Raw genomic sequence first — 17758 nt, forward strand, 5'->3', positions numbered from 1 at the left:
CAGGGGATAAATTGAGTATTCAGGCTATTAAATCCATTCAAGCGACTCTATTGTATCCCACTATGTATTGTGCCTTGTAGAGAGAAAACAGTTCCGAAAATTATAAAATCATTTAGCAAAACAAATGCATCAACCACAACAGCCTCACATGGAGAAGGGGCTGAGGAGGTGAAACCCCTTCTCACTGAAAACTCTGTACAGTGAATAGATTCATCTGACATAATGCCATTGAAAATGAAAAAAAAAATGCTACTGGAACCAGACATTTTGGTATCAGAGTTTATTTTTACATTTTCCTTATTACAAAGCTCACAGGCCACTTATGGCCCTGCCTGCCAGGCCAGGGGAAGGCTGGGACCAGAAGCTTTATATGGTTAATTAAAAATACAAAAAAAGCTCTGAGTGACTGCAGCAGCTGATTCCTAGCAAAAAATCTGCATCAGGGCTCACCACTGAAATCCACCTCTCCAGGGCACTTGTTACCAACCCTGTGCCTCAACCATGTTCCCTTGCCTCCCTCTTGTAGAGCCACTACGGACCTGGCACACAAATTGCTCGGCGGATACATCATCACAAAGTAAAACTACAGGAAAGGGGAAGCAGTGCCATTAGATGGAGATGCCTGCAGAGGCAGGAGCAGACAACCATTGAACATACAGGTGTGAGGCCACTTTCACAGCAGCTGCAGGTATGAGATCTTGAAGTCACAAGCTCAAGAAATCCCATCAAAGTTCCACCCAATGTTTGGTCATTCTGAGCCTGCACTCCTGCCAGCTGCACCAAGAAATTGCACTTGCTTATTTGGTCTGTAGAGAGTTTTTAAATGAAGATGGTGGTACCACATGTAGTTCTGGATTATTCCTTAGGAAATGGTTGGGTTTCTGCAGTGCCTGAGTGGATGGCCTGAGTTATAGCTGATTACACAACATCTGTACAATAAAGCACAATTTACTGCCTAGTGAGTTACACATTCATAGATTAGTGTAGAATTAATCAGGTATTAAAGCTCACTCATAACAACAGATGTTAATACTGATTTCTTAACAAACTCCAAAAATTATTATCGGTGTTGAAGTAAATTAAGCCATTTATAAAAGATGAAAAAATACATTTCAGCTGTTAACAGTTTGTATCTGACTTTTTGCCTTGGATCAGGAAGAAGAGGTTAACTCATGGGTCAATCACTATTACGCCCAGGTTGTTATTGAAAAACACCTTCCCTTCTTTGTTTTCACTGCATCCAGGCTTTCTCAAGTCTTCCATTAGCTGATGCTTTAGTTCAGGGGGGGCAGTTTTAGCAAAGTCAAGTGTTTCTGTCAGGAAGTCCAGCAACAGCTCCCCATCTTTGTCCCCTTCAATAAAGCAGCTCGTTATGTCCATGCAGGATGGGAGCTCGTAGAGCTGGTACTTCAGCCCAGCTGAATCCAGCATCCTTGGCAAATCAGCAGAGGAAACATAAGAGCAAAGATCTTCCAGAGGGAAGGAAGACCCATACTTCTTCCACAGTGTTTCCCAGCCACTCTTTCCTAAGAGATAAACCACCAGAAAAACACTGAGTTAAGGAAAAATACTATTTGAAAGCAGCTTTGATTGCCTGGGTTTTTCAGCAGCTGTCATCATTGCAAGTGGGAGCTTTCCAGAGCTGGGACATGTCCTGGGGCATGGTGGAGTTGGCTGCCTCCCTGCTTCTGTTCCTCAGGTTTGGGGGCTGCAGGAGTGGGTGGACACCCACCCTGGAGCTCCAGCACCTCTCCTTGAGCCTCCAGCTGAGGCCAGAGAAGTTCACACTTTTCAAGAGAGGTTTTATAAAGCAAACCAGCTGGGTAAGTTGAAAAGTCCCCACATAGGTCTTCACATCTTTATTTTACCCCAGCCTGGATCTCTGATTCAGTATTTCTGCTGTAAATCATTTCTAAAAGGATTACTCAGAATGACTGGACAGGATGAAAATAACTTTGAGCCTAATGACCAGCTCTTGAAAGTTACAACAATAATTCTCCCTAGGTGCTAAAACCAGTTACTCGTGGTTTTGCAGTTGCTTTATCTGCAAACAGTTATTTATAGTCAAATAAACAGTGGTGTTTAGAAGAGAGGCTACAATATTTTCTTTCACCTGGTGGAAACTGAACGCAGAGCACTAATTGCAGGAAATCTGCTGGTGTCAGTGTTGTGTGACTCAGTGCCATCTCTGAGCTGAGCAATTATCCCCTACCTGAACGCAGCATTATTATAATGGCTCTCGGAAGGCTCAGCATATGGCACTGCTTTTGTTTGCAAGGCAGTGTCAACAGATCCGCAGCCCCTGCAAGTCCTGCTCTGCCGGCAGGGTGGGAGCAGAAGGGATTGCAGCCTCCACCGACTGACCCCAGCCCTCTCCTACCAACCCTGCTCCCAGGCTGGCTTTTAACCAACACACCCTGATGTGTTTGTGCTGGAGATGACATTACCTTTTGTGAAATGAGCTTTGTTCTGACGATCTTTCAGTAACTCCTTTTGTTTCAGTGCTCATTTTCATTGCACTTCTTCCTTCCCCTCTCTATTCTCTTGTTTCCCTCTTGGTTTTTTCCCTCTTCCTTTCCTGTCTGCTGTTCTGAGTCCTGCTCCTCTCTCCCACTTTTTTGTTGCCCCTGGCAATTTCTGGCCCAGAGAGGACTTCAAATATTTCTCATGAACTCAGCACTTTAATCATTTTAATTTTGAATAGGTGCATATTCCTTCCTGTATTCACATTTTATGAATATCCAAAGGGACAGGCTAAGCAACTGGAAAAGGGTTTTAATTAACTATATGCAGGTAATCAGCAATAGTCTAATATTACGATCTATTCTCATTCAGCCAAAGAACATGAACAGGTTTTTAAAAATAATTTTAAATACCGATTTCTTGTTGTGAACTGCTTGAAAACACTTCAAACTAAAAACATTTCAGAAAAAAAAGTAGTTTGAATAAATTCAGGTCAGAAGTGTCACTTCATAGTGGACCCTTCATGAACAAAATAAAAGGAACTTCATCAGTTTGCAGACATGACCAAATTCAATGGGAAATTAAGCTTAAACCTCTGAACAAATAATGCTTAACATCCCTTTCAGAGTTGTTAGATGTGGCTGTTTACACAGCTGAAATTTCAATAGCTTTTGAGGCAAATTAAAGGCTTTCTAGAGTCAAATTAGACTTCACCATTGCACTATCTCTGGCATACCTTGCCCACAGTATTAAAAGATTGCTGCTTACTCTGCTCTAGCATTTTCCTGCTGGACTGACCACAGAGCATCTCTATGAGATCCGAAACAGCCTAAGAACGCTGTTTTGTACCCAAAATGATGATATTAAGGAAATGGGCAGTTTGAGAAGAAAATGAACCATATGTGCTCCAACACCTGCTGTATGGCACAGCCGAGCCCCACCGTAGCTGTTTACTTAATGCCACAAGGCTCTGGGAGAGAGAAAATGCAGTGGCCAGCCTGGAAAGCCTTTTCCAGCAAAGAGCTGAGGCTGAAGGGGCTCCTGAGAGGGAGAGCTGTGGGATGGAGCCTCTCCTGCTGCGGGGCCTCTGCTGCCATCCATCACCGGACAGGCCATAGGATGGAGAAGGACAGAGAAAGATGCTTTGTGCTCATGATAGGGGTTTTTTTGTCTCATAAAACCTTGGTTCTTTACAAGCCATGCACATACAGACAGACAGTGCAGGTTTCAGGGGTTGTCTGTTCACCTCTGTGGACTGTGTTAAACACAGGAACCCCAAAGGTCCTCACGGCCCTTCCCTGACTGAGTGGAGCAGCTCTCACCTGACACCAGAATAATGAGGAGCTTTGCCTGCGATTCCAGGAGGCTGTGGAAATACCGGATAGTTGCTGGGATATCTCTCACATAATAGAGCATCTGGAAAAAAGCAGAGATGCTTATAGATTACAGTGTCATCCTGGTGATTATTACTTGTACCACTCATAAGAGAAACCAAATGGGGGCAATGCTGGCAGAAAAGCAGGGACAGTGAGGCACAATAGGAAGGTGTGGGCAGTGGGCTCACACTGCAGGCTCAGGGCTCTCATGTCGTGCCTGCTCTCTGGCACTCCCAGGACCCAGCTCATGTTCATTCATTAACCTGAGATAAAGAGATTTGCCCTTCTTCAGTGAAGGCTTCAGTGAAGTTGGAAATACAAAGGCAATTTCATGGAGAAGACAAGGAGCTTTTGAAGACACTAGCTAAAATGTATTCTTAGTTGACTGCCACCCACAGCCTGGTTAATAGGACTACTGTGCTCAAAGCTGCTTTTCATTTCTGCAGTTCATTTATGCTAAAGCACTTCAAATTACTGGGAAGTAAACTCACCTTTCTTCCCCTACAAGTGGATAATGAGGTCACATACTTCATGCGTACTTTTAACAGCTGAGTCTTTGACAACATTTACTTTGCAGAGAGTCTTACCTGGATCATGTGAATGAAGTCCCACTTTTTAGTCTTCTTTTCTGCATTCACTCGACTTTCATATTCATAAGCTGTCTCCTTGTGCCAGGTAAACTTTATGTTCTCGAGGTTTGATGCCTGAGCCACACGCTCTGAAATAGAGGGGAGGGCAGGACAGAGTTATCTCAATTGCAAATATGGGGCTGCTTTACACTCAGAGCTTTAATACATCCAAAAGCCATATTTAGGTAGAGAGTTTTGGTACCAGTTTAACACAACAGTGGAATATCTAAAACCTTGAGCCCATATGTGAGGAGAAGGCTGTAGAGGGCTTTATAGGATGAAATCTTAAGTGAGCCTGGTGCTTTTCACTTGGCTCCCTCATTTGGGTTCCTCTGGTGTTTACCTGATTTAAAGAAAAAGTAAGTTCTTCCTCATGCCTGGCTCAAGCTGAATTAAAAGCTGTTGGCTGGGATGAACTGTTACCAGGCCATGAGCAGCACATTTCATGTTGAACAGAAGGACTGATGGCCCCATCACTTATGTGCCACACAAAACCCACGTGACTGAGCAGAAGCCAGGCTATGGTGGAGGATTTTCCCCAAACAAAAACAGGTGCTCAAGGATGGAGCAAGGCAGGGGTTTCTTGAAGAGAAGCACAATTAAAAGGTTGAGAAGGGCAGAGAAAGCAAATGCCTTCTTCTAAATTTGTGTAACTGGGATGGTGGGAGAGGGAAGGAGCTTTGTTCCATAAGCAAGGACCCATGTCTTGACGTTCAGCTGCTTTTGTGTTGGAACAATTTTGCAGAAGCCCACAGTTCTGACCAGCCGCTTCAGGCAAAAGGGATGACAGTGTTTTAAAGCAAAGAGCTTCAAGGAGTGACACATTGTGTGTCTTCAGACCTCAATACAGTGCACATCAGCAACGGAGGAAAGCAGAATTTCGGAGAAGTGGATTCAAAGAATAAGTTACGCTGAGGGCCTGGTTCATCACTGCATTTCTTTGGTTTTTATGGGAGCAAAACTGAGAGATAATTTCATAGTGTAGGGATGCTGGAATACTAATGTCTGTCGGCTGGCATATGGAGCTCATCTCACTGCGTTGCTGCCTGGCGTTTGGGATTGCTCCAGGACAAAGCAGGCCCTGATTCAGTTCCTGTGCTTCCCTGGAGTTAGCATCAATTTAAAACTTCCATGGCCCAAAGGCAGGCTGAGCCTTAGCTACAGAACACATGTTCAGAACACGATTTGCTGGGACCAGTGCCTTTACACCACTTATGACAATGTTTCTCCTTTTGGGCTCTGATTAGGACACATCTCTGTCACACAGATGAGAAATGCTCCATCAGTGCTTATCTCCTTTTCTGTGGCTGGAAATGGGCCACCCCTTTCAGATGCTGCCACTGTTACTCTGTTAGCTCCCATTTATCAGTCACTGGCCCCAGCACTGGCAGTTCAGATCTAATTTGCTGTTCTAAACTCAGGTGTCATTCAACAGCAGATCCTATCCCCTCACCAATAATCTGGGGCAATCTGGTTCAATTTAATTGTTGGTCTGTCTGCAAGGAGGAGCTGGGAAGAAAACTGAATTGTTTTCCAGGCTGGGCCTTCAAAGTCCAGATTCTAGGAAGTGCAAACTCGTCATGGGATTTTGGTAAGTTTCTGCCTAAATATCCATCTGAAGCCATTATGAAGTTTTCCTATGTTTTCTCCTGGCTTCACCCTAGACTCTTTTCCCAGTCAGAAGCTGGTTGTGTACCTGATGGGTGCCATCAAAACTGGGCTGCCTGCAGTTGTGCAGTGGTGATGCAGCTCAGTTGTGGGGCCACCAACACTCCAAGCATGGCCACCAAGGGATTCCACCAGGAATGAAGGAAATCCACAGCCTGTCCATGAGGCTTTGAGGAAAGGTTCATCGCATGCCACACCCTAAGAGAAACATGAGTTTGTCAGCACTGCACATCCCAGTAGGAAGTTTCTCTTGTGAGCTTGGCTTCGCCTTCCCAAGGAGAAAGCATTTGGTGAGGCAGAAAACATAACTACTGAATCCTCAGAGGTGCGGATAATGTTTCTAATTCTCCGTGGAAAATCTTAGGCCTCAGAAACCTAATTAATGGTAGCTACTGGGGACATGATTAATTACCAAATAAGAGAGCTTAAAGAAAGAAATTCAGATGAATATTTCATTTCTAGTTTAACATAAAACTTAAAATAAGGACAACAATTTTATATTTTTTTTAACTTTCTTCTGGAAAGAAACTCACTGCAGTAGGATAGGACTGCCAGTTAATTGGTGGTAGGTGGTGGGACCACTGGGATGATTCATAGCAAATCCAGTCCAGCGTAGCCCAGACAGGACAGAAATTCTTTGTTCAAGTGCACAAACTGTCTCATAAACAGAGAAGATGCCGTGCTGCCCATCCTTCACCATTTCAGCCTGGAGCAAAAGCTCCGGGGATTTTGCACAAGCCATCTTTTAAAAGATCAGGTCTGTGTTATATAGATATAAAAAAACTAGGTTTTTCCTGAGAGCCTTTGGTGCTTCCAGTGATTCTGAGCTAGCTCACCGTAGGGAGAAAGGGATTGTTGTGGGTTTTTTTTCCCCTTTGACTTCCACAAGCTGATTCACACTGGGAATGCTTCATTTTTAAGGACTTCAGCAGGACCAAGACTGGAGATTTACAGTGTGGTTTTACAGCCTGGTATTTACTATGGTTTGGAGCGTTTCCAACAAGAGAGTCGGCTGATGAGGTTCATTCATCGCTGTCACTTCCATTCAGCAGCCACTCTCTGGCCAGGTGTGCTCTGCTCCGGGCTGGTGTCACCTCCACACAACACCACAATCACTGAATCCTGCTTGGTGCTGACCCAGTGATAATCAAACTGTGCATTGCTATTTAATGCTCACTTTGTAGGGCAATTTGATCAAAGCACCCTCGTTAACACTCAATCCTCCTCGGAAAACTTTTCGCTTTCCTTCATGAATGCTGCTTAGACCTTTGGGCTGGGGGAAGGAAGGAAGCTCTGAGCCCCAGAGCACACGGCAAAAGTCTTTCCTATCACTCCTGCTTTCCTTTCCATGTTTTCCAGTTCAAAGCCTGGTAACTAGTTTGGTGCCCCACTGTGAGGTTTAGTTATTTGTTGGAAACGATTTTTAAGATGTGAGAGAATTACCATGAGACACTAAAATTTTCCCTTTGATGCTGAGGAAGGATCCTGATTCAATGCAAGTTGAAAGCAGAAAAATTTTCTGAAATGCAGGGATTTCACTTCATTGCCATACAATCACCCATCACTTCCCACCTTGTTTAGCTTTTAAAGTCTGTCTTGCCAAGCATTTGCCATGCAGATTACTTTGCAGAGAGACTAACATTTTAACGAGTGAACATTGTTGAGAAGCAATGATGGCAAAAAAGCATGAAATTGTGAATTTTTTAATTTTTAAGAGACAGTTCTGACAAGAAGACATTTGAACATGGGGTCATCCACGTTTCAACACTTTTTAATGCAGGTAAAATAAGTAATGTAAATTTAATTTATATAACGTAAAAATACCTTTGTACTTGGAGATTTGGTCAGCACTGGGCTCTATTACTTCATTGTTGATGGTGGCCTCGGGATATCTGGCTCGTATTTTTGAGAGGATCTGCAAATCCATCTCACCTAAGGAAGGAGGAGACACGAAACAGAAAGTGAAAGCAAAGCTCAGGCAAAGGTAATCTCCACCACCATCACATGCCCAGTTTGCAGACTGATTTCTGCCATTTATGTACAGATGCACTGCACAGGTCCATGCAGCTGCTTTGTATTCTCAGTAGGCTGTCACTGAAGATCGAGCTCTAGGATTTGAGAAGAATTTAAGTATCAGTCCCACCTCTCTTCATTTCTCCTCTCGGACTGGCACCATCAGGGCCAAGGGAAAGCCAGACACAGTCATGCCTGTGGCTTGACCTCATGTTTTCTGGACGTGGTCTAACCTCGAGGGAGAGATCCCACACAACTCTCACAGTGCCAGTTCTGATGGTTCCAAGTCACCAGCAAACTTGGCAGGATTTCTCAGGAGTCAGTAGGAGCATTTTTAGCCAGACACCTCACTGGTTACAAGGTCATGTGGGGGAAGGCAAAGGGAATATGTGTTTACACTGGAATCAGAGACAATATCTGTATCTGTTTGTCTTTAGTGTCCTGTGAGTTTTCCAAAAAGAATGATGAATAGAGCACATACCATTTGTGTTTAGCTAACCCCTGTTTACAGAACACCCCAGGGATGACTGTGTTTCATGTTTTTGTTGAGGAAGAGTTCTCTCTAAACACTGCTCAGGCCAGCTGTAATTATTTTATTGATGGATGTACCAGTAGATGCAAGATTTCAAAATTTAAAAATAGCTCTATCATTCTCAGATCTCTCACCCCATCTGCAATAAACGAAACTCAGGGGGATGGTGTTTCTGACTGAGGCATGGGTCCAGGGGCAATATTCCACTGGCTTGCTCAATTTTCTCCAACCTCTCTTCTGCTTATTGTGCTTGGATAGATTTTAGGTGGAAAAAATTCTAGTACAATAAATTAAGGTAAGAAAGAGTAAAACAGAGGGTAACTACAGTGAATAACAGATCCAGGGCTCATGTTACAAGCAAATATTGAGCTTTGTCCTGGAAGATTTACTTGTGCTTGCACAAAACTCCATGTTATAAAATTCCTTACAAATGAACAGAATTTTGTACTGAATGAAAGGCCACCCAGCAGAGTTATGGAGTGGAAAACCACCCAGCAAGTTGTGATGGCCAGATAGGCCCTTGCTGAGGGGCCTGCACAGCCTCTGCCCACTCTCATCATTTTCAGAGCCCCTGGACTCCCACCGCTTCAGCATTAGCTCCATCATGCAGGATATTTGAGATACAAAAGGAAAACACTGGGCATTAAATTGCTCAATAGTGCCCAGAGGACATATTACACAAAGTGAGGAAGAGTTGCATTCTTTCAGACTTATGTCTCTTTCTTAAAGCAACCAGCAGCACCAACATTTACATGGCATCTCTGGAAGCATGTTCTTTGAGGGAGGGAAATGGAATATCTGAGGCAGCAGAAATAGCTGCAGCTTTGCTATCACTGCAAGCCCTGTATTCTGTTGAAAAATCAGAGCAAAGCGAGTTGTCTGCAGCCTACCATGGTAAAATTGGGGAACACAGAATTTGTAATGAACTACTGCAATAGCTGTGAAGGTCCTGATTAAAAAAAAAAATTGTATTTCCATATGCAGATAGCTTAATATATTCTCTTCCTCTCTTGTGTGGCCAAATCACCCTTGTACTGTTTTTAACCAAAAAAAACCCACCCCTTTGATTCATAACTTAATCCACAGCCTTAACTGCCTTCGCTTATCTCTTTTATATGCAAACAAGTGTCCCGAGGCATTTTACAGTCAGCTCTGTGGCAGCTTGCATTATCAACAATTTGGCAATTAGGCTATCCGAATTATTTAAACTCTCCAACACAATTACCTTTTAAAGGCTACCACTATGTTCGCCATTAAGTTTCTAATTAAACATTTTACGTAACGGGATTGTTTATAGCCCGGTTGGTACTTTATAGCAGCGTTGATGACTTTAATGGTTTTTAAAGGTACAGAGTGCGGGGCGCTGGAGTGTGAACTCGATAAGGCAGCGGCTGCAGCGAAGGCAGGAGCCGTGTTGGGGCGGGTGTAATGGGGTGGGATAAGGCAGGAAATGGGTTCTTGTCTCCCGAGGTGGAAAAGCGGAGAGGAAACGCTTTCCTTCCGTGCTCCCTCCCTGTGAAGGGCAGGGGCGGGTGGGGTCGGGGCAGCAGCTCCATCACTGCCCTCCCACATCAGCCAGGATTCCCATTCGGGAATCGGCTCCCTCCTGACCTCAACAGGACCCGTGATGGGAACAAACCAGTGAGCAGATGGGGTTGGGTGATCTGGGGATTTTTACATTACAAAGTGAGCTTTGCCTGCACATTACTGATTGATGGCAAGCTGGACTGCCTCTAGCCAGGGAGTGAAGTACCCCACTAAGGAAAGTGTTCCTGATAGAAAATTCCTTCCTTCCTTCCTTTTTTTTTTTTTTTTTTTTTAACAGAAGGATGGTTTCCTTTGGAGAGCAACATTCCTGCTCTGTCGCACTGCCTGTTGTATAACTAATGCCCGCCATTTACATACAATTACTGCATGGAGGGGAGACTGACAAAACTGAGGTTAGCCTTTGGCGACGGTATGACTACGGCATTTAAACTAGATTAACTGCTCGTATAAAATTTAAGTATGGCGACTTAATGGGCAGAGAAGGAAACACGTTTTAATTATGGGGGCACTTAAGCAAGAATTTAATGAAATGAAGCCACTTGATCTTACTGGTATTGTTTTTCCACTCACTGAACTTAAGATGAAAGACTTATTATTTCTGATTTCTTCTGGATTTCTTCTGGAGCTTATGTTCAGCTCCAGTGTTTTGGGGGACAGTAGCTCCAGGAGGAGCTTCTACACTGATGGTGGCCAGCAAATCCAGGCAAAGCAGAGCTCAGCCATGGCTCTCACATAGCAGTGATGGGAGTTACCACCTCAGTAAATAGTTACAGGCGAGAATAGTTGCAATGCAGGCAAAAATGCAATACTCTGAGGAATCTAAGACATTAATTTGTTTGGGAGGTTTTTGCTTGTTTTTGGAGTTTTTTTGTGTAGAAACCCTAAGAAGCAGTTCGAGATTCTCTCTGCCTTTGAGGAGTGATGGTACAGAAGGAGGGGGTTTTGTGGAGGACGTAGAAGAATCAGAGTGGGGAGGCACAAGCTGTTTTCAGATGATGTGGTCACACACCAACTAACACCAACTGTCCCCTGGAGCTGACTTTTCAAAGAAAGACTCATTTCCCACTCTGCTCCTTTTGCAATTTTTAACCCTGTATTCTTTAAAAAAAAAAAAAAAAGATAAAAACATAAATATTGAAGTCCATATCATACCTGCTCCACCACCAACGCTTAGAACATTGATTGTAGACTTCCCATTTCCAATACTGAAAAACATTATTTATGCATTTTAGGAGAGCTGCCCAGTACAGAGGGTTTCATGCATGATGTGAGACACTGGAGATCCCGTTAAGACTAAAATTTGCAGGACAAAACCCAAATGTAATGTGTGTGTACACAGGCATGCCTGCGAGCGGGCAGGAGGGATCACATTCAGAACTCTGCCCTTTGGATACTCATGATCTCCAATTATTTTGGCAATTTGTAGAGGTGGCATTTTGATTTTATTATGAGTGCAGAAGCAGGTACTCGTCTTCTCTGTGTCTGTGCTCTGAGGAACAGAGAACCGTCTGAGTCTGGACCAGCAGCTTAAAAATTATTTGTAGAAGTTTCGCACTATGCAAAATGGGGAGGGAGAGGTAAGAGTGGAATGCTCTTAAAATCCCTGAGTGAGGGTCTGGCAGAGCAATGAAACCCTGAGCCCTGAGAAGAGCCTCCCCAGAGCCAGGATTTGATGCTGGCTGCCTGCTCCCAAGCCAGTTTTGCAAAGCGAGGGGCCCAGCAAAGGACACACGCTGCCAGGCAAAGCAGGAGCATTATCCAGCCATCCTAGAGAAACCCTAAATATTACCTGAAGAGATTACTTTTAGAAAGCTCTTTTCTATCAAGTTTGGTGCTAGAATGTAGTAGCTGTTAGTGCATTTCAGAGCTGATTCAGGGCAAGCTGGGTGTGTGTGCAAGGAAACAGTGCAGCCTAATCTCCTCCTTGCTAGGCAGCCTCCGGAGAGCCGTGTGTGCGAATGGAACCTGCAGCCAAGCCCCATCAGAGGCCGACAGACGGGGCAGGGAACAGCAATCTGCCTCTCACAGGCAGCCCCCCGAGCCCCGCACCACCGTGGGACCGTGGCCCTGGCTGTCCCTCATCCCGGGGTGGTCACCCCGGCGTTACCTCGCTATCACGCCCGGCAGCTGCCTCTCCACGAACTCCTGCATGCACTGGTGCTCGGTCGACCTCTCCAGGAAGAGGCGGAATGACTGGAGGTATCTGTCAGGATCAGCGAGCAAACTCCTCATGGGTGATGCCATGCTGGGGGTCCGGAGGCTGCAGGAGGGGACAGACTGCTCCCTGCAGCTCTTCTCTCAGGTCTAGAGAAGGAATGAAAAGTGCTGGAGGGGAAAATCCAGCCTGTGCCCGGACTTTGTTCCTTACCGCCAGCCCTGCCACTGCCTTGGAGCCTTACGTAATCTTGTAACAGAAGCTGTAAATGGGGTCCAAGCAGCAAAGGGTAATATATCATCTTTAATCTGGGCAGAGCAAGTGCCAGCATTTTTTAACTCTGCTGACACAGGTCTCTGTTAAAACACAGTAAAAGGGTCTTTAGATGGTTCTTAAATACAGGAAGAAATCCTCTGTTTTGTGAAGGCATGGAGAGGCTCCAAAGGCTGGGCCTGGATCAGAAGAAAGTGCAATACTCATCTTAAGAGATGCTGGCAGATGTCTCTATCTGTTTTTTTAATCTTTTGATGTTCTTAAAGGGAATGTTGATGGTGGGGTGAAAACAATAAAAACCTTATAAATGCACTTTATTTTTCTAGTTCTTCTGAAGATAATGGTACAATTCCCATGGGTTAAGTAGTTAATTCACCAAAGCCACGTGAGTTACTGGAATAGATGCTGTGCTAAACCAGGCTTACAGAGAATCAGGAGCGTGGAAGGCAAAGCGCGTCACCAGGGAAGTGTCAGACTGTACCTTGAAAAGTGCACAAAGATGTCTTTATCCTCTCTTAAACTGCAGTTTAACTTCAACACAGCTTGTCCTAATTGTCAAGGAGAAAGAGGAACCCTCTTCCTCCTCACAGGCCCCATGTTTAAGGACGCACCACATTTCCTCAGTGTCTCTTACCAACCGCTCTGGCTTTCCTGAAGAGGTTACATCCCAGCCCCCTCTCGTCATTTTTACAGCTCCCTTTGGACTGTCTCCAGCCAAACCCCATTGATGCTGAAGTGCAGCAGTCAAGGGCAAAACCCTCCTACCCCCCTGATTTTCCTGGCTCTCAGCACAGCTGGGACAGCTTCCCTGGCCCCACTGAGACCTTGCACCCGCTGCCTTCACTCACCAGCATGACCCCTGGAATACAAACCTTGGGCTTTTTCCAGACTACTTCTCTTGTGCCTTTGAATTATAGTGCTGGCCTCTGTTGTGCTCAAGTCCCTCCCAGCTGCACATCAAATAACACAGCCTCGTCCCTCCTCCAAACCATGAACAGAAACACAAGCAACAGGCTCAGGTTCATATTTGCCATTACCTCCCTTTCTGGCAATGAACTTCTGACAGATTTTCTAACTGTGCAACCAGTTTTCCACCCACCCAATATCTGTCTCATCAAGGCCACATCTTCCTCACTTGTTTATGAGAATGCCATACACAATGGTGCCATCTCCTTCTCCCCTGTACACCAGCAGATAGATGGGCTTGGAACAATTTCCTCCTGATACATCCGCATTGCCTGCCAAAATGATACGCAGAAAAGACTCCACTACTGGAATAAGTTGTAAAGTCGGTATGTTTACTCCAGTGCTGGGACGCACGGAGGATCGCTCCTCCAAAGTCATGTGTGCCGACAGCTGCACTCAGCCTGGTATATATCGGGTTACAAGTTCCATATTCATTAAGTTTCCCAAAATGTCTATACATATTCATTACCCAGCCCCGCCCAGCCTCGCCTCGTATTACAATGAGCCCAAAAGTCATTGACAGCTGCGTTGCGCTTGTGCAGTGTCGTCTGGTGGTCGTGGGCAGGGGTCTCTGGAATGAAGTAAGGGTCTTCTTCATGCTGAACTTTTCACCTCGCTTCCCTGTGCATGCTCTTTATGTCCCTGGCCCAGGTCCAAACTTCGAGGCTGGTTTGACTTAGTTTTAGGTTTAAAAACAGGATCTTTGGTCAAGATTCCTTCCCTTTATCAATAGTCTCATATCTTCTCATCCTGCTTTGGTAGGCACAGTAAGTGTTGAGCAAGGTGTATGCACTGTTTTTAACAAACAGCTTTATAGCAAATCATTTCACCTCTGCTTCCCCCTCCTCTACCTGAGTCATGACCATCATCCTATTCTCTTTCTGCTGCTTGAAGGACTATTTCAAGGGTCTGTTTCTAGGGACAGCCATCACGCTGAGCAGCAGCCCAGCTCCCTCTCCTACCCCCTTTCCAATGACAACATCAGCTGCCTGACTTCGCCCATTTTCCTTCAGTACCTGTGACAAAGGTAACGTCTAAGACGTGTTTTGGTTTTGCAGCCCATGGGCCACATCTCCTCAAATCCCAAAGGTTCCTGCAGGAAGGAGCATGGTGAAGGTTGGTGACAATTCACCTCCTCCAGCGTGTGCTGCTGCCAGAGCCACTGGCAATGGCTGATAGTTCATAATCAATTAGCAATGTCTGATAATTGCTCTCCTTGGAGCAGTCCCAGAGACCTCTGGAGCAGGTCCCAAGGTTGATTTTCCACCCATATTGCCTCCAAGGCAGACTGGCTTTGGCACACTCACTGCTCCCTACCTTCTCAGGCAGCAAGGATGTTTTCAGCCAAAAAAACAGCAAAACTGAACATTGTGAAGAGCACTAATGAAAAACACTCTGGTACAACAATGGTAATGAGTAGCTTTAAAAACTTTGCCAGCCTCTGAATGACAACCCCTCCTTGACCCAGATGAGCAGCACTCAAACCCCCAACAACATCTGAATTAACCTGGGGAATCCAAGCAGGAATCTTTCCAGAGAGAGTAAGGAAGAAAACTCCTGCATGTGCTTCGGATGATAATTACTCACTGCTACCCCACCCTGAAAACACACTGGTGTATTCTTTGTTTACCCATTCCTTTGCTATGCCTGACTCCTCGCTTTTTATTTTAACTGCAAAAGGAGGCTTTGCTGTTTGCCACTAATCTATTTTTACTACCTTCAATTTTGAAAAAATATTTTGCAGTTTACAAGAGGAGATTTAGATAATCGACCCTTTTTTCTATGCCTCCCTCTACTTCCCATGATTTAATTTGCCAACATCCCCTGCTCAGCAGTCTCTAATGAGCAGCGGAGATTCATTTTCATGTTAGGTGCAGTTCAAGGAATTTGTCTCATTTCTTTCATTACACTTTTGGCTGTCGGAATTTGCCCCATTTATTTCATTCTATGTTTTTTGCAGTTTGAATTGCGGACAGTTAACTTTAAAAATTAGTAAAGAGACGGAAGGAAATGATTTTTTGTGAATTAGGCTGATAGAAACTTTGAGTAATAATATTCACTCAGGCATGTTCCCTTCAGTGATAATCCAAATTTAAACGTGGCTCTCTAAAAAGGTTGAGGAGTTTTGAAAGCGGACACTGTTTATGCTGCGGTTACTTGATTCCGTTCCTGCTTTGTGCCGGTGCGAGCAGAGTGAAACCTGCTATAAACTCACCATAAACCCTTTAAACCCTCCCCGTGAAGCCAGCAAACAAAGTGAGCATACCCTAAGCAGTAACCTGTCTGCAGTGGGAGCTTGGGTTTATTAGCCCAGGATTACATGTGTCGCCGAACGCCAGCGAAAGCAGGATCCGTTTCGCAGGGAATCTGCTCCATCAGCACTTGCTCCCAGGCAGCCGTACTTACGTGGGGTGTCTGTGCCCCTCAGGGATGTGGGAGTGATGCTGCTGAGCTCCTGGGATGTGATCCCAGCCGGCCACCTCCCAGTCCAGCCACCTTTCTGTCCAGTCACCTTCCCCTCCATCCACATTCCCAGCGGCTGCTGCCGTCCCACCCCCGGGCCAGCGTCACGGGGGAGGTTTTGCTGCCTGAGGAAGGAGCAGAGTTACAACCTCATGTGGCAGCAGCTGCCTGGAGAGGCAGAGGGGCAGCGCCAACCCTGCCACGTCCACTGGTGCTCTCTTCGTGGTCCCCACCAGCTGTCTCCCAGGACACACTGGCACAGGCACCCTGCCGTGGGAACATCCAGACACAGAGCTCTGTCCCTGTGTTAATTAGAGTACAGATGACAAATGAAGTGCCAGTGGTATATAGAAAATGCAGCTCCTGACAAATTGGAAATAGTTGTCTCAGTGTGTGGCATGTGGCGATGGGCAACATCATTTGCAGTTTGCCTGTAGAACCCTTCCATTATAGATTACTTTGCTTTTTTAGCTGGTTTTCTTGCCAGCAGGTATTCTTCTTATCCCTTACTTTCCAGAGCTTAAGCAATTGGAAGCATTTTCCAAGGTGTGTGCACCCTCTGGAGCCCTGTTAGTAGCAGTTTTATCCCAAGGCACATAAGTATGGATAAAACCATTGACCCGTGTCTGCTATCACATTGTGATTTGGTGTTCAGGGCTCTAATAAAATATTTGCCCTACGTGTGCCTCAAATTATTCTTTGTTTCTCCATGTTTAGCAACAAGGAAATTTTTTAAGTTAAATGAAGAAGTTTTCCTTCTGGACTTAGATAGAGAAATGAACTGTTCAAGGAGAAATGAGCTGTTCACATGACAAAAGTTATATAAAATAATACCAGCAATATTAATAACGATGCTTTCAAAGGCACAGTTACAGGGAGAATGGCTGCAGTTTGACATTTAGCCGAGAGTTTACTCAAATGAAGATTTCATAGCAACAGTTAAAACTGTTCAGCCAGAACGATGGCTGTGCATGAAGGCAACACCCACTGCAATTTTTTCTCTCTCTGTTCTCAGCACCATTTCCTCACCAGTTTGAGGGAACGAGATACAAAGCCCTTTACTAAGGTTCTCACCAGGAGCAGCAATGCCATGGTGTTTAGTACCTACCATATTCGATGATTCTGTGCTTCAAAGAGTGATGCTGAATCCACACAGGCAGAATGAGGAGACCAGCAACAGTTTTGCTCTTTCAAATCAACAATCATGACTTCCTCACCCATGGCAAGGAGCTTAGAACTGGGTGGTCTTTCAGGTGCTTTTGAACCCAGACCATTCTGTGGTTCTCTAATTCTATGACTTTATTTTCAAGGGACTTTTTGAGGAAAACGAAACCCTAAGTACCCTGTCAGCCACAAATCAAGCCAGCTTCTATTGGCTTGCAGTGTCCCAGCAAATGTCCCTTCCTGGGGAGCCCCATCCTGGCTCTGTCTTGGTGATAAGCACTGCTGTTCAAACATAGCTGAACAGCAAGATCAGTGGTGGTTGGTTTCTGTGCAGTTCTAGAAATCTGTATTAATTGGTATCACCAAAGCTGTGCAAGCTGGTCTAAAGAAAATAAACTCAGTGCATCTGGCCCACACTTTTCTCCCTCTGTTGAGCATTAAATATGGGTTTTCCAAGTGCCAGTTGCCATTTAATATGAAAGCCTAAGTTTAGAGAGCCAAAAATAAA

The 17758-nt window shown here is 45.0% G+C and overlaps 1 protein-coding gene across 1 annotated transcript; it reads right to left on the reverse strand.

Moving 5' to 3' along the window:
* Positions 1–265: 265 nt before the first annotated feature.
* Positions 266–16136, reverse strand: LOC121670650 (histamine N-methyltransferase-like). Its single transcript, XM_042041168.1, has 7 exons — positions 16030–16136; positions 12337–12533; positions 11382–11434; positions 7961–8068; positions 4427–4557; positions 3786–3879; positions 266–1526 (listed from the first exon to the last, which is right to left on the reverse strand). The coding sequence occupies exons 2-7, from the start codon at positions 12471–12473 to the stop codon at positions 1171–1173; spliced, it is 879 nt and encodes a 292-aa protein (XP_041897102.1). The 5' UTR covers positions 12474–12533; positions 16030–16136; the 3' UTR covers positions 266–1170.
* Positions 16137–17758: the final 1622 nt, after the last annotated feature.

Source organism: Corvus kubaryi, unplaced genomic scaffold (assembly GCF_017639235.1).
Source record: "Corvus kubaryi isolate FWS band 111438036 unplaced genomic scaffold, C.kubaryi_AGA036_p1.0 37396, whole genome shotgun sequence".
Lineage (NCBI taxonomy): Eukaryota > Metazoa > Chordata > Aves > Passeriformes > Corvidae > Corvus > Corvus kubaryi.